At 46.4% G+C, this 17,280-nt stretch overlaps 1 protein-coding gene across 1 annotated transcript; it reads left to right on the top strand.

Moving 5' to 3' along the window:
• Window positions 1–2,886: 2,886 nt before the first annotated feature.
• On the top strand, window positions 2,887–6,060 carry MLNR (motilin receptor). Its single transcript, XM_019650837.1, has 2 exons — window positions 2,887–3,920; window positions 4,601–6,060. The coding sequence occupies exons 1-2, from the start codon at window positions 3,008–3,010 to the stop codon at window positions 5,083–5,085; spliced, it is 1,398 nt and encodes a 465-aa protein (XP_019506382.1). The 5' UTR covers window positions 2,887–3,007; the 3' UTR covers window positions 5,086–6,060.
• Window positions 6,061–17,280: the final 11,220 nt, after the last annotated feature.

The following is a 17,280-nucleotide window of genomic DNA, read 5'->3' as shown; positions in this document are numbered from 1 at the left end:
GAGGGAGACAACGTGGAGACAGTGAATACAAAAACCCTTTTGAGGAGTTTGCTGAAAACGTGGAACCAGAAAAGGGAGACAAAAATTTATTTTATTTTTCAATTATAGTTGACATTCAATAATATATTAGTTTCAGGTGTACAGCATAGTAGTTAGACATTTATATAATTTATGTAGTGATCCTCCCAATTGCTCTACTACCCACCTGACACTATACATAATTGCTGCAACATTATTGACTAAATATCCTCTATGCTGTACTTTACATCCCCGTGACTATTTTGTGACTGCCAATTTGTACTGTGTAATCCCTTCCCCCTTTTCACCCTGCCCCCAACCACTCTCCCATCTGGCAACCATCAGTTTGTTCCTTGTACCTATGAGTCTGTTTCTGTTTTGTTTGTTCATTTATTTTGTTCTTTAGATTCCACATATAAGTGAAATCATACAGTATTTGTCTTCCTCTGTCTGACTTATTTTACTTAGCATAATACCCTTTAGGTCCATCCATATTGTCACAAGTGGTAAGATTTCATTTTTTATGGCTGAGTAATATTCCATTGTATAGGAGATGTACAACATTTTCCTTATCCAATTGGAGGGGAGAAAAAATTTGATGATGTGGGAAAGAGAGAGAGAGAATTGCGAAGGAGATGTCCTTGAGGAGGTGACTGAAGTACTGAAGGGCAGAGCTGACTTTAGGTACAAGTACCACCCACCCATTCATCTGTGTGTGTGTGTGGCGGGGAGGTGGCGGAATGAGGGTGGGTGTGGTGGTGAGAGCAGGTGGAAGTTGTTTTCTAATTGCTTCTATTCTTTCTGAGAATCAAAGTGCAAGGTCAAAGGTCACCAGCTGAGCGTAAGGATGGGAGAGGAGGTGTTGGGGATTGAGGAGAGAAGAGGATATATAAGAGAGGTCCGGAGGGAGAGAGACTGAATGAAATTGGATAAGCATGAGGATGGCTAGGGAAAACTAAGAACCACTCGAGAGGCTGTGTATTCCAAGTGAAACAACCGTTATTTGGGAGCGTGCATGGAGTAGGCAGAGAATTATGCTTAGCCAGGGTTGTGATTGTGCTCTGATCCAGGAGACAAGTATGACAATGGAGAAAGAGCCCAGGATCTCAAGGTGTTTGTCTGGGAGCGGTCAGGCTCACTCATGGATTTTAAATTGGGAAAGTGAGGACTTGCGACAGGTGAGGAACAAGGAGAGGGAGGAAGAGCAACCGATTGGCGGTCCCGGTGTGGTTGAAGGATTGCAGGAGTTGAGGTATTAGAGAAAATGAGCTAGAAAGATGGGCAGTGGAGGTCAGAAACTGGGATGACTGAAATGGAGATGAAGGAGGGCTCCCAGGTCCCTCCTGGGATGTAAAGGACGTCCACAGGAGCTGCTGCCTGAGATGGGGTGGAGGACAAGGTCACTGATAGAAAGGAGAGATGAAGCATTGCAAGACTCGTTGGTGTGGCTGTGAATTTTATCAGGAGTGCATGAGAGAGTGAGAGGCAGGCACCAAAATCCTCAGGGGATGAGGGTGAGTGATGGCAGAGGGGCTGGAGAGGGCAGGGTCTGAGGAAATTAGATTCAAGGTTACGGTTTAGGGAGGCTGGGAACAGCAATGAGGAGGAAGGAGACATGTACCTTTCCTCCAAGCCCATGGCTCCTGCTGGTGAGAGGACTGCAGGGAAACATGTACCCAGGGCAAAGCCAGGTTTCAGTTCCAGAGAGGAGGAGGGAACTTTGGGAAAAGAAGCTGAGGATTTAAACCACAGTAGGTTGGGTGGAGAAACTGCTATAGGTGTCCATGGACACAAAAGATAAAGAACTTCCAGAAACGTTCCAGAGCAATCTGTGGTGCTTTGGGTGAGGACTGCAGAGCTAGAGCGACTGAGGAGGGGGCACGGCGGGGCAGTTCAGTGGGAAATCATAGGGCCTGCAGGCTCTGGAATTAGGCTGACCAGAGTTCAAATCCCAGTCCTGCGTCTTGTTGCCTGTGTGATCTCAAGCAAATTCTACTTTGCTCACCGTAAATTGAGCTCCGAAGGACATGAGAATTCAATGGAAACCACAGAGCCAAACACAGCCTGAGTGTTCAGTAAGTGTCAGCTGTTGTCATTAAGACCACAATGAATGACTCATACATCAGCTTGAGTCTTCCCGCCAGAATTTTAGTTCTTTCTGGTGTTGGCAAATACTCTGCTTTTTAAGTTTGTAAAATATTTTGTACATACAAACAATATAGCACATGTTTAAGTACTCAAATGTACGTAAGTCTTGTTCTTTTTAGATGAGTAAACATGGTCGTGTCCATAGATTCAGAGTTAAAAGATAAGAGATCGTTGAAATTATTTGGTCATCTCCCTCCACCGCCACTTGCGAATTTACAGAAGAGGAGAACCGGGATGGGCAAGGCTGGGGCTGATCCGAGATCACTCGATTGTAGAGTCATAACTAGAACCGGAGGGGGACTCCAGATTCTGCCTAAACTCCTCTCCTACTCTTTAGTGTTGTGGCAGCCTTCTGGGATGTAAGCCACCAGCCGAGGTCCCTTAGAAGGTCCCCTCTGGACCCGATCGACGAAAGCGCCGGTTCTCTCCTGGGTGCAGTAACCAACCTCACTGGGGTCCAGAAATCACTTCCCGGGGCGGGGCTGGTGCGCTGTGGCCGCCCCCAGTGTTCCAGTTGGTGGAGAGGGAAGCACCCTGGAAAACGACAAGCTTGGCAGAGGGCGCGGGAGTTGGGGCGGGTGGTGGCCGGGGGCGGAGACTGCGCGCCACCCGCTGGGGAGCGCCTGGAAGTGGACCCCACAGAGCTGCGTTCCGGCGCGGCAGGGCTCAGGCGGTGTCGCCCGGGATCTGGCAGTGCGGGTACCGGCTGGGCGCGCCCGATGCGCGCGGGCTGCCAAAGGAAGCGCTTCGCCAGCCGGGCCACGCGCTAGGTCCGCCTGGGGGCGCGGCGGCGCCGAGGGGCCCGGAGCGTGTCCAAACGTCCAGCCTGCGCGGCGCGCCCATGGACAGGCCCTGGAACAGCAGTGACGGCGCGGAGGGCGCGCGGGATCCGGCGTGGGCCGAGCTGCTGCCGTGCGACGAGCGCCGATGCTCGCCCTTCCCCCTGGGGACGCTGGTGCCGGTGACCGCCGTGTGCCTGGGCCTGTTCGCCGTCGGGGTGAGCGGCAACGTGGTGACGGTGCTCCTGATCGGGCGCTACCGCGACATGCGGACCACCACCAACCTGTACCTGGGCAGCATGGCCGTGTCCGACTTGCTCATCCTGCTCGGGCTGCCCTTCGACCTGTACCGCCTCTGGCGCTCGCGGCCGTGGGTGTTCGGGCCGCTGCTCTGCCGCCTCTCGCTCTACGTGGGCGAGGGCTGCACCTACGCCACGCTGCTGCACATGACGGCGCTCAGCGTCGAGCGCTACCTTGCCATCTGTCGCCCGCTCCGCGCCCGCGTCCTCGTCACCCGGAGCCGCGTCCGCGCGCTCATCGCCGCGCTCTGGGTGGTGGCGCTGCTCTCCGCGGGGCCCTTCTTCTTTCTGGTGGGCGTTGAGCAGGACCCCGGCTTCGACGCGCTCGCTGACCTTAACGGCACCACGCAGCTCACCCCCTCATCCCGCGCTTCGCGGCCACCACCAGTGTCGCCCCCCGGGTCCTCGCGGGCGCCACCTCTGTCCCCAACGTCGGGGCGCGAGGCCGCGGCGGCCGCGGCGCTCTTCAGCCGCGAGTGCCGGCCGAGCCCCGCGCAGCTAGGCGCGCTGCGCATTATGCTGTGGGTCACCACCGCCTACTTCTTCCTGCCCTTCTTGTGCCTCAGCGTCCTCTACGGGCTCATCGGGAGGGAGTTGTGGAGGACCAGGGGCCCGCTGCGAGGCCCGGCCACCTCGGGGCGGGAGAAGGGCCACCGGCAGACGGTCCGCGTCCTGCGTAAGTGGCGCTACCTCCATTCCAAACACACCAATTCTCTGGTCTCGCATCCCTTGCCTCCCTCTCTAGCTACGTCCCCAAGGGAGCCCCTGAGAGTAGGATATCCAGGTCCGTAAACAGCAGTGATTTTTCCAGAGATGCTGGGATCAGTGATCTGGGCTCATCCAGGACGGGTAATTGGAGACTCTTAAGCCAACTGCCTGTCTCCGTTAGATGCCGCAGATGTGGCTTCTCACAGATCTTTGAGAAGACAGGGTGGATCACATTAAACTAAAATGTGTTTACTTAATGTTAAGCTATTCTGAAGGTTAAAGTGAACCATGCACATACCAAAAAAGTAAAAGATTGTGCAGACCCATTGCAGAATTCTTTTCAACAGAAAGCAGAGAACATGCCTCTAAGAGTGGAAGGACGCTTACCAGAACACAACAGCTTGTTAGTAGAAATTGCTCCTTTTACTTTATGTCCAACTTTGATGACACATATATGAGCCAAATCTGCAGCTTTAAAGCAAATATCGATGCTGGCAGCAGCCTGGTAGTTTTCTGGGGTAGGGATAAACTTTCTAGGTCAAAATTTTGTCTAATTTGTTTTGCTGTTACTTATTACTTCCGTCGGTTTCTTGGGGGCGTGTTTTCAGATGTTCTAGCTAATTCTGGTGCCTGTGTCTTGTTTTGCAGTGGTGGTGGTTCTGGCATTTATAGTTTGCTGGTTGCCTTTCCACGTTGGCAGAATCATTTACATAAATACGGAAGACTCCCAGATGATGTACTTCTCTCAGTACTTTAACATTGTTGCGTTGCAACTTTTCTATCTAAGTGCATCCATCAACCCAATCCTCTACAACCTCATTTCTAAGAAGTATAGAGCCGCCGCCTGGAAACTGCTGCGGGCCAGACAGTCGGCACAGACAGGTTTCTGCAGAAGCAGAGACACTGAGGGGGACACAGGAGGAGAGACGGCTGGCTACACCGAGACCAGCGCTAACGTACTGACGCCTGCCATCAGCGCGGACGAGCACGTCGCCTGCTCCCACGGTTCTGGGACTTCGGGAAAACAAGTCGGTAGGGAAATAAAGACTGAAAAGGGGGAATTGATGCTGTTAGGAAGAACTGGAAAGAGTAGTCGACATTTTGCAAGTTGGCCAGCAACTCTGTCAGGATGACTTTTTTTTCAATCAAGGTGTGAAAAGTAAGTATACCAATCTTTCCAGTGTTCCTTTCATTGACCTCCTCTGGGACGTTCATTTTAGCCTCATGAGATCCCACATTACAAAATGTGCTCTGGGGAGATTGTACAAGTCTTCATTCTCTTAGTCTTTGGAAACACAATTGCTCATTTTTCAATTAGTAATATAGACAGATGCTGCCATAAATATGGTCGCCTCTGAAATCAAAGGTGTATTTTGCTTTCATGTTGTGGATATAAGTATATTCTTGTGCATATACAAGGAACCCAGGATAATGAAATTTTGATCCAAAAAATTATTTAATGCCTATTTATGGCAGCAAAAATTTTTAGAAGCAAGTGGAGGGACTTGTGGGCAGAGTTCAATGTTCAGGAGTCCCACCTCTCCCGGCTCAGAGCAATCATAAAGTTTAGGCACAATACCCTCTTGGAGAACTACTGTGCATAAGCAACATCTCCTTGAGATGGCCCATGGGTCTATCCCAGTGCCATTGACCATGAGGTAGCAAGCAAACCTGGGCACCAAAGCCTGAGGGCAGAGAGCTGCAGCAGGACCTGACTTCCTGACAGTGACTACTAGTGACATTTATAAAGAGCTTTCATATCCGGTTCACCTCAGCTTGGTGGGCTGTGTTGTCATCATTCCTCTTGTAGTAGTGGTGGAACTGAGTCTTAGATTTCCCAAACAGGAACTGATGGGCCTGAGTAAGAAGCCCAGCGTTTAAGATTCCTACCCACTGTCACCCCGAGAAGCTGCTCTTACTGAAAAACACCAGAGTCAGTGATTGTAGTCAAGGGAGAAAGAGAATGTGCTGGACATTCTGATCAACTCTGTAACTTTGTTTTGTTTTTTACAGTTTAAAACATAAACCTGTTTTCAGGGGGCCTCATTCTCAACGTAGTCTGTGTGATTGGCGCGCCCTGGAGGTGGGCGGGGCACAATTTGCTCAGTTGTGCAAGGGCCCTTCAACGTTCTAAACAAGTTCTGCTTTGTCATTTGATTAGCCAAGTACAGTGATGCCTCCAAGTCCCCTTGAAGTGCCCTAACTCCCTGGCCCTGCCCTCCCCTAAGGCAGTGAAGAAGTCTCTATGATGTGTTTCTCCCAGCAAGTAGAGGAAGCAGGGAACAGTCCTTAAATTGTTCTGTAGATGTTTGAAGATTATTGGAAAAAAAGATTCTGTGGTCAATATGATAGGAAAACACTGCATACTGGACTCCCTCCCTAAGAGTCACAACTCAAAATATCGTGTCAGAGGCTCTGAGAAGTTTCACCCAGCATTTCCTTGACTTACGTTGTCACAGAACCAACTCCCCATCCTTCCTCCCCAAGAACCCTTTTAAACCTTGTGGATTGAGGAACACTGCTGGGGACACTGATGTGGGCTTCTTACAATGGAGGTGCCAGCGTGTGCCACTGCCACTACTCAGCTTGGTAGCACTAAGTAGTGATGGGTTAGAGCTGCTGCCATACAGTCTTTCTGCTCATGAAGCTCCTGTCTGGCCAGTCAGAAGTGGCTTCTTCCTAATGGATGGTCATGGTTAGGCATCTTACTGGTATTTTATTTATAGGATACTATCTTAAATATAGAAGGAAAGACCTGTCCTTGAGTTTTCTAGATTCTAGAAAAGAAAGATTGCCATCGCACTTTCCTGTGACCTAAGTATGTTCCCAGTTGTGGGCATGGGGAGGATCACTTTTCCTTCACTGCAGGATCCCTGAGTTGGAGTGTCTGAGCCTTTGCTTCCAGCAGATCACCATGCCGTTGTTTTCAAAATGCTGGTCTCACCCATTAGTGGATTATGAAATCAGTGGAGTGGGTCACATTACTCTTTAATGGGGAGGAGTGGGCAAGAAAAATAGAGAAATCAGCACATCCCTTGTAGTAGGGATAACTGTTGTGTTGTGAAACTTTTGTTTTGATTGTATATTGACTTGTGTCTTTCCTGATTCACAAAATAAAATGTTTTTCTACTGTGGGTCATGATCAAAGGTATTTGAAAAATTGTTCTAAAATCTAAAAGTGTTCTCTACCCCAGCTGAGAGTGTCCTTCTCCTGCATTGACAACTGGTTTTAAAGGGGGAGGGGAGTCCTGGGAAGACCCCAGGTGGCTTTCAGGGGCCCCTGGAGAGAGACAGTGGGCTGTGGTCCTGGGCCTCCCTCCTCCTGGGGACCGTATCATGGAGACTGTGGCCCAGGACCCTCCCTGCACCCGGACAGAGACGTGTGCTGGGGTCCCTGTGAGGTTGTCTTTGAGCCATTCTCTCTTCTGCTGGCCAAACGGCTGTTAGGTGAAGCATCACATTGGGAAGGGTTTGTGTTTCATTCATTCGATTGGCAAATATTTACCAAGCAACTGCTAAGTGCTAGATGTGTATGACTAAATACACAGAAAAATGAGCTCATGTCATGGTGTCCAAATCAATCAACTTTTTAATGCATATTTTGCTTTGAAATATGTGCTTACGTCTTCTAGACTAACCCCAGACTCAGCTCACAGGTTAATCAAAGCACTTACATCAGATGGACCTGCCAACTCTCAGGTTAGGGTCATCCAAAAAGACATTCTTCCTCTTTTCTACATGAGACATTTTCACTTCTGAAGGAAATGTTCAAAGAAGTTATTGCTAGGAACCAAGAGTCTCTCATACCAGCTCTTCAAGGGGATGTGAGAGCAGCACGTCAATGATGTTTGAAATTTGAACACGGCCTCTCCTGACCATTTTTACTCATGTAATAGTAACATTTGCCAGAATGTGGAAGCTTTTTATATATAAGTGATAGTGATTGTACAAGTTGAGTGTTTTAAGTGGAGCTTTAAAAAGGCTTTTCCTAAACAGAGATGTAAGGCAATTTTTAATTGTGAACAACCTTTCTAAAGATTCTGAACTGTAAATATTACATAGACCCCGGTCAGCTCTGAGCAGCCTCCAACTATCAGCATTTCTTCTCCTGGGAGCACAGGAACATTTGTCATTGAGCAAGAGTGTGCTCACAGGCATGCTTTGTGGCTAGCCACTCAGCGTGTCCCTTGCTCTGTGTAAACTATAAGGAAGAAGGCTGACTCTACTTGCTGCCTTCTTAGGAAAATAGCACATCCCTTTTGAAGAATAATGGACACCTGTGTAATAAGGGCTGAAAAATGCCAGCCAGACCAGGAGAACGGAGTGTGGGCTGGAATCTCTTTCATGGCACTTAGCACGTTACATAGTAGTGGCTGATTCTCAGAGTTTGTAACTTGCTCCCTAAGGACAGACCGAGTTTTTATTCCCCCTGGTATCTCTTGCCCAGGTAGACAGCATGTGTTGAATTCAGCTGGCTGCAAGAGAGGGGACAGGGATCCGTACCCCAGTGGGTGGACAGAGATGGAGGCTGAGTTAGCAGATGACTAGGACATCCGTTCTCAGCAACTGGCCTGCACAAGAGAAAGCACAAGACAAGCAAAAGGGGCACACATAGGAAGGGGTGCTGGAGGGAGCAGAGGAAGGGCCTTGGAGAAAGAGGAGGGGGGAGACAAGGGCACAGGTGTAATCAGGATCCTGCAAAACACCCCCACGGTGGTGGGTGGGGTAGAGCTTGAGCCTGGGAGGCTAGTCGGGACCAGTGATTTGCCATAATCCAGGCACAGGGCACTCATTGGGTTAGCATGGTAACATTGGAGCAGTAACACTACCATACTCAACACCTCCCATCGCCAAGACCTCAAGTAATATTGTGGCCTCAGAGCAGCAAGCGTCCCATTGCCCATCCTTAATCCCCAGCTCCAGGCACTTACACCTGCATCTGTACCAGCTGCACCCCACCAGGGCCCAGGCAGGCTCATAGCACAAAAGGCCCTGTTTGTCATCTGTTTTCAGTGAGCGTGCTAGTTCCAAAAATGTTCTACTACTTGTGATGATGGGGGATAAAAAAAATCTTTTTAAAAAACAAAATGTGCAGGTTTCAAGGTTATAATGGCTTAATTTTACTGTAACGATTATACCTGTTCATAACTAGAACACAAATGGAGCCAAACCTCATCTTTCTTTCTTTTTCTTATTCCCACAATAACTCATTACTTTGTCCTTATATTGAAACTCAACACCTTTCCCTTCAGATTTTTATTTCCCACGCAAATTCTCTGGAGCAGTGGTTCTCAAACTTCAGCGTGCATAAGGTTCACATGGGCGTGGGCGTGGGGGGGGGTGGTTAAGCATAAGGATCACCTGGGGGTGGGGGGTTAAAACACAGGTTGCTGGGCTTCCCTGTGAAGGAGAGACCGTTCCATGTCTGTCCCGGAAGCTGGACCCAGGCCACAGTGGAGGTTGCTTTCTGCAAAACCCCCTTAGAGACTGTCTGATGGTAACTGATGTTCATTCTGACATAAGTCGGCATCCCTCCCCTGCCTCCTGCTATGTGTTGGTTCCTGGAGCAGGTTGTTGTCATGACCTGGTCAGTCACGTGCAATAGCGTCCACGTACTCATACACGTGACTAACCACCCCTTTACCCTGTGTGATTTTCTGGGGCCTGCCGAGTGGTGCGGGGAGCCATTTTGTATTGCAGCCACCCGAGACATGCCTCGTATGTAAGTTTCCCTTAATAAACTCTGTTAATTACCAGACTGCAGTGGCCAGCCTCTTTTTTTGGTCTTTCCCTGCCTTCCACTTCTGGAGGTAGATTTTCAATCTCAGGGCTTTCCCCTGGGTCTGTGTGTACAAATATCCACCCCTAGAGTTTCTGACTCAGTGGGTCTGAGGTGGGGGGGCGCGAGAATGTGCATTTCTCTCAAGTTCCTGGTGATACTGATACTGACCGTCTGGGGACCACCCTCTGAGAACGTCTACTGATTGTTCCTATAGAAAATGTGACCCACAGACAAGTGGCATTAACATCACCTGGGATCTTGTTAAAATGAAGTTTTTGAGGCCCCACTCCAAACCTACTGAATCAGTGCACATTAATATTTGAGGCATTAATCTGGAGACTAGACCGATGCCATCAGAATCTCTAGGGGCTGGATGCAAACGTATTTTTTTAAAGCTCCCCAGTCTCTTCCATACTCATCCCACCCGACTCCCTGTTCCCACCCCTTTCCTTCATTTCCCTGTATTTACCCCAGGATAAAGGAAGAGAAACAAAGAGAGTAAAGGTGGGTTTGGGTGGTGTTCTCATATGAAAGTCACATGTTCCAGCAGAAACTCATGACTGTGATCCAGTAATGACTTCCTGGTTCCTCAGCCCCTCTGTCCCTTTAATCTCTCCCTGTGGGAGCAGCCCGGCCACCGCCAATGCTGAGGTCCTTCTGCCTGAGGCCAGGCTGAGCCCACAGTCTCTGCTCATTCCAGTAACTAGGCCTCTACCACATCTCCTGCTCTTCAAAACATATTCTTTCTTTTCCTTGTTCAATACCTGAGTTGGTTCCTTGCTTTCTTCCTCAACTCCTCCAGGACAGGCCTGCTCAGCAATTCATGGCTCTCTTGGGGTCTTGGCTTCTATCCCTGATTCCTTGACTCCATGTCACCTGTAGCCCTGTGAGCAGCTCTGGAGCTATGTACCTGCCGCCCAGGCTTCTGCCCACTGCTGGCTGCTGAGATCAGCCAGAATTGCCTTTCAGGTGGGTGAACTGGTCTCCACGTCCCAGTGAAGGGGCGTCTCCTGAGCCTTGACTCTGATAAGCCTCAACAACAGCTTGCTTGGCCCTCAAAAATCACCTCAGGTTTCTGACCTTTCAACACTATCATGACTGAGTCCCTAAAACTCAGAGACTGGTTGGATATGAGAGAAGAGGAAATTTTTACTCCAATGTGTTAAGCCTATGCAGCTAGGAAAACGTTGGTGCTGTTTGAAATGGGCTGTCAGAGGTAGACATGATTTAGCAGGGACGATGATGAATTCCATTTTGATTACTCTTTCCAATGAAGCCATCCATCTTTTGTTGCATTTTCCACAACCTACTGGAAACAGGTCCCAATAGTCTAATAATTTTAAGAAATGCTGCAATGCCATGTAAACTCCTCTTGACCACAGAGCTTGTTTGTGTTTGTGTTTTTTTCTTTCATATATTAACATTCCACAGGACATGCTGGTTTGAAATACTAGAGGGAAGTTTGAGTGTGAAATCAAGGCTAATAAGATTTGGGAGTCAGCAGCATGGAAGTGACCATGTAAACCAGTGGTTCTCAAGTTTTAGCTTGCTTCAAAAACAATGGAAGGGCTTCTTAAAATACAGATTGCTGGGCTCCCCTAGAAGATCTGAGTCTGTAGGTCTGGGCTGGGGACTGAGAATTTGCATTTCTGTCTAGTTTCCAGGTGATGCTGCTGGTATTTGTCTGGGACCACACTTTAAGAACCACTGATTTGAGTGATAGGAATAGATGACTGCACCAAGGAGAAAGCTGCTAGAGATAAAAGGAGAGGCTTAGGGATATAAGCTAATGATCCCGGTGCAGGCTGTACAAGTCACTGAACCAGGCAGAGGGAGTAGAAAAAGGGAAAAGCAACAATGTGATATGACCCACAAGGAAGAGAGTTTTCAAGGATGATCGGGAGCCATGGGGTCAAACACCACAGAGAACACAAAGAAAACGAGTTAGGGTGTTAGATAATATGGGGGACTCCCAGTTCAGCTTGAGTTTCGGATGAACAATAAATGATTTTTTAGTGTAAGTTTAATAAATATAATGTATTTATGCTAAAAATATCCATCATTTATCTGAAATTGAAATTTAACTGGACACTGTGTTTTTACTTGTTAAATCTGGTAACCCTAGAACAAGGGCAATGGAAAGGCCACAGGATTTGGCAAAAGGAAGGAACCTGGAGAACCTTTCAATGGAGTGTTGGGGTCAGGAGCTGGACGATGGTACATTATGGAGGAAATGGCTGCTAAACAACAGGGCTTAGGCATTCCCAGGCCTGGGGACTCCTGTGCAGGGAGCCCAGCACCTGAGTAAGGGGCTTTGCTGCTGGTCCTGGTCCTGTTCTGGCTTACAGCCCAGCCCAAACCAGCCTTTTTTGCTGTGGCTTGTGCCCAAGCTCCCTGCAGTAGGGGATCACCTACCACCTAAGTATTTGCAACCCACGATGATGTTTTTTTAAATCACAAAACTGCAGAAGTAAGTGTCTGATTCAAAACCTCCTGGAACATAGTGTGTAATAAAAAGATGTTAAACTGAATACGTTTAATTTATGTATAACCTGCCCCTGAGTGTTTCTGTAGACTTAGGCAAGTTTTAAGGCTTTATTTTTCCTTTTTGCAAAAGGGATTGAATGACATGTTGTTAAATGCCCAATTAATTCACAATGGGAAGGGGAGCTTCTCATTCTGAAAAAAATTTAACTCTGTGGGATGACGGAGGATGATGAAGTAAGATTTAAATGTATGTAAAGCACCCAGCACCATGCCTGGCACACAATAGGGACTTGATCGAAGTACTTTCACGTGCATGGAGGATAGTACACATTTGGGCAGGAAGAAAGACTGATTTCTTAAAAACTTACTGCATTGCAGTATTATAATGGAATGCTTAATTATAATTACTGCAATGCATATATAATAACACAATGAATTTCCCACACTGTCTGGCATGTGGTAATCCTCAGGAAGTGTGAGCTAGCATCATCCTCAGTATATGCCCTATTAACTTTCATGTGTTAACTTTCATCCTATAATCTTTCTCCCTGTGTAATGTCCTCCATACACACAGGGTGGGGGGATCATCAGGGTGTGCTGTGATCAGGTCTGTGTTGTGTCCAGTGGATTTCCATCCAACATGAAAGCCCCGTTTACCAGTCTTTTAGAGAAGTATGTCCAAGGTATCCACACACTCTGCCATTCTTGGAAAGTCCAGGCTTGTTGTGGGGTGTCTGCTGCATTGAGAACAACTGAAGAAGGTTGTTCTTTTTTCCAACAGTGACTGCAACTGCTTTTAGGATGTAACAATGTAGTATCAGCCCTTTGTCAGAGCAGTGAAAAAAGCTGTCATAACGAGAAAATGGGCCTTACTCAATAGTCAGGCAGACATGATGCTTTTGAAATTGAAGTGGAGCGCTTGCAAGCGTTTGTTTCATGTACAGACAGTATAAAGATTGGCACACATGCTAGACAGAATGGCTTTATAGCTGGTCAAGCATTTGTGCCCCGTAGTGCATGAATAGACTTCCAGTTCATTGATTTCATTTGCTGTTCTCAAAAATACCCTATCTTAACAAGAGCCTCTGAGGAAAGAACAATCCAGCTGCAAACTTGTGGCATCTTCTTGGCAGACAGCAGCTTGACTACACTGTCAGATTTACAAATGAAGTGATAGAACATAATGAACTTTATTATGAGTTTTGGTTTGAGAACGCCACAAATTTGGCCACTAAATGTGATATTCCAATGCAACTGTCCGGGAAGTTCTGCAGGACTTGCCAAGGGAAACTTAGAATCTCAATTAAATTTTGATGTTATTATAAACACTCAGTGGGGACGTTATTTAGTAACTGAGATTCCTAGGTTAGTACACAGGACATCTCCAGCTTAACAAGTCAGAGCAACACTGTATCAACACGTACAGAGTGACCAATCAAGACACTCTGAGATTCAGTGTCAAGTGGAAACAGAGGGGAAGATAAAGAGCTCCTCTCCACATTTTATGATGCTCTATGTCTGCCTGACATGCATTTTTCCTAATGTTCCCATATGGCTTAAGGCCTGTGGGTTCTTCCCAGGATGAAGACTGAGAAGAAGCATGGATACAAGTGCCTTACACTGACTGATACAAGCCCAAAACACTGAATGAACAGAGGTCAAGTCACGTGACTTTGTTACCATAACTCAGTACAAAACATGATCTGGATTTCATCATTGACACATGGCAAACTCTATACAAATGTGTCAGAGCTTCTTAAAGTAATTCAAAAATCACTGAAGGTACCTGAGAGACTGTTTTAAAACTCCTTTTATTGGTTATTAGGAGGCAAAGCTGTAAGGAGCATCAGGCCGCTTAGTCTTTGAAGGTAAATTTGCCTACTGGCCTCCTGCTGAATCCATTAGCCACTGATAACTCACCTGGTGAATGGCCATGGTCTGAACTCACACATTTTGAAGACTTGTGTGTTCTCCAAGAAGACAGTACTGAAAGCGCTGCTATGTGATTCCTGTGATATCGCTGGGGTGGGGGTGGGGTGGGGAGGGGGACAGGGATCAAAGTCATTTGGGGCATGACGTTTATTATCATTGACTTTTTTTTTTAAGATTTTATTGGGGAATTGGGGGAGGGGAACAGACAAGTTGCTGTCCTTTTGTTCTTCAGTCTAGTTGTTTCACTGGCCCATGTTGGTATTATCATTGTACTCTTCCTGGCTGAGGCAGATCAGTTGCTGGCCACTGGACAGCCACTCATGGTGGCTCTTGGCAGCTCACACTGGCTGCCAGCCACTCATGCTGGCTGCCAGCCACCCATGACAGCTTTATGGCAGCCCACTGCAGCAGGGGCTGCAGCCTACACCGTCGCCGGCAACTCACGTCAGCCCAGCTCCAAGTTGAGCTGTTGTTCACCATCTTAGCTGTAGAGGGCAGTGTCACTGGCCCTCATGTGGAATCTGTACCAGGGCCCTGCTGCTCAGAGCTGGCGTCCCAAGCTAGCTCTCAACCAACGCACCACTCGGCTAGCCCTATTATCATTGATATACTGACCAGGATTTGAGTTATCAGTTCTTAGAAGAAATAAATGTTGAAGTAGGGGATGAAGGGGGAGGGAAAAATTTTTCAAAAATGCGATGAAGCTTCTGACTTGGGTACAGTATATTTTAAGTACATTATTCAAAATCTTTAATAGATGGTTATGGAAATTACCAGAGAGTGATAGAAACTGTGCACTCACCTGAAGAAGAGTTCAGTGTAGATTTTGTCTTCATCAAGTAAATGTAAGTAAACAAGTTACTCTTACCACTAATGGAAGAATGGGCGTTGTACCCACATTGCTATTGTTACTTGTACCCCTGCTGTTGCAGGGGTGCCCTTCCTGGGCCATCAGCCTGTCAGTGGATGTAGTGAGCACTGTTTCATGGGCAAGGCAGAACCTGAATCCGCAGACGCTGACAACTGATTTGTCTGGTTTTGCCTATTTTTTTTGGGTGGTGGTGGTGGTGGCGGTGGCTCATGATCATATTTACTGCCATTTATGTACATAACCAGAAACACTAGTTTTATTGCAAAAATAAGACTTCTGTGGTTTATCTAGGAATAATACAGAAAATATTGGGGTTTTTTGTGAGAGAAAGCAATTTTGTGCAGTAAATTTCAATCCAATAAAATGTGAATTTTGTTTAAAAAACAAAGACGAAGAAGAGACATTAAAGTAACTGTCTAGATTACTTAGGTCCCTCCAGGTTATGCAGGTGTGATGCACATACCAATTAGGAACGTTCATCTTTTGTCACATGAGAGATGATGTAAATGTGCAGACACTAGATTTAAGTCGTTGTAAAAGACATCGTATGAATTGTCTTCTAAGCATGCAAATATCAACTTCACTTCCTCTTCTTCCTCAAGGCTCACTGAACTAAACAACCCTCAGATTTGTACATTATTTAAAAAATAAATAAATTTGTATTCCAAAAAGGATATAAAGCAACTTATAAAACTGCCAAAATAAGATAAACATTAAGTAAATAGGGAAACTAGGAACTAAGTAAAAATGAAAAAGGTAAAATATGATTATACCAAGGAGAACATGAGAACACAAAATTTGTGCCCAAAATCCGTGGTTAGAAAGGTTATATGATTCACAGGAAAATTTGTCCTGTGGATACTCTAAGATGACATCCTGTAAGCTAGAAAATCATGTTGTCAGACGGTAGGGCAGAGGTATACTGGCCCCCATAATGAGAAGGTATCTTCAGACCCAAAGACCAAGCAGGCAACTCCACAGAATATAACACAATTTATTATATGGTAATTTACTTACGGGAAGATTGGGCTGGAGATGACAGATGGCCCAGCGGTTTTGCGTAAATTATTCTCCACTAACAAACTGTTACAGTACATTTTTTATAGTATAAATCGATAGTAACAACTGACAAGACAAAGACTGAAGTAGTGCCAGGGGCCATACCTGCTGGTGGTCTCGTGATATACTGGGTTGTTGGAAAAGTCATGATGCATTTTTGCAACGAAAAACATAGAAAAAAATACGTCATGACTTTTCTGACAACCCAATAGATGGTTGTTTATACTCAATACTATCACCTGTTTGATATTTATCTCAGTTGTTATGCCATTCTGGCTGTTAATAACAAGAATATTTATGGCTGCATTTTATGGAACACGGATAATCATGAACTAGAGAGCGCTGATATGCTTGCTAAAGACAGTGAAGTCCTTAGGTCCAAGGTCACAGCATCAAAGTTAAATCCAGGACACAGGGATGGAGTTGGTTTTGTTCACATCTACATCTGTACACATGTTCTCAATGACAATCTTTATAACAGTGCTGAATGTCATAGGGTTTTTTCTTATAATGCCAATGAAAAACGTTCTCATACTTGGAAAATGATAAAATGGTGATTATTTGATTTTTTTTTGCTATGCACTTTCTATTTAAAAATAATATGCCTGCTTGAATAAAAGCAGGACCGTGTCAAATGGGACTCTTATTTAAATGCAAATTTGTCACAGCTCTTTTTTTTTAATTAATAACACAATTGATAGAAGCAATGACAATTTATGTCCCCATAAGATAAGAGGTTACCTTGCAAAAACTGATAGTTTTCTCTAAACCCAGTAGGAAAGTTAACCCAAAGGTGTTATGGTTTAATCTGCCCGAAGAAAGTTAATCAGGCTTATTATACTGGGGGGATTCAGAACCGCCGACCCCAAAATGTGCCACTTTGGCATGTGGATTATTTTGACCTGAAGGCAAACAGGGCCCAGCAGACTCAGGAAAAGCTTTTTACTTCCCTCTTAGCTAGCTAAGAGAAATAGGACAGGGGGTCTTTACCGGGAGGAGAGCTATTTTCATCTGAGAGAGTTACCTGCATGGCAGGGCAAACACTTGTTTACCAAACATTTGCTCTTCTCATCTTCCTACGAACTGCCTTCCTCTCCTTTGAAGCCCGACCCCTATCCTTTCCTTAGCTCAGGATGGTATATAAGCCTCAATTGCCTGGCTGCTTTTGGGTCTCATATCTTTGTGTGGTTTCCTTAC

Source organism: Hipposideros armiger, unplaced genomic scaffold, assembly GCF_001890085.2.
Source record: "Hipposideros armiger isolate ML-2016 unplaced genomic scaffold, ASM189008v1 scaffold_148, whole genome shotgun sequence".
NCBI classification, from domain to species: domain Eukaryota; kingdom Metazoa; phylum Chordata; class Mammalia; order Chiroptera; family Hipposideridae; genus Hipposideros; species Hipposideros armiger.
This window is presented reverse-complemented; position numbering and strand designations above follow the sequence as displayed.

Coding starts and splice junctions, on each gene's coding strand:
- MLNR (XM_019650837.1), top strand. CDS start 3,008: ATGGACAGGCCCTGGAACAGCAGTGACGGCGCGGAGGGCGCGCGGGAT. Junction 3,921..4,600: donor GCAGACGGTCCGCGTCCTGC/GTAAGTGGCGCT, acceptor CTTGTTTTGCAG/TGGTGGTGGTTCTGGCATTT.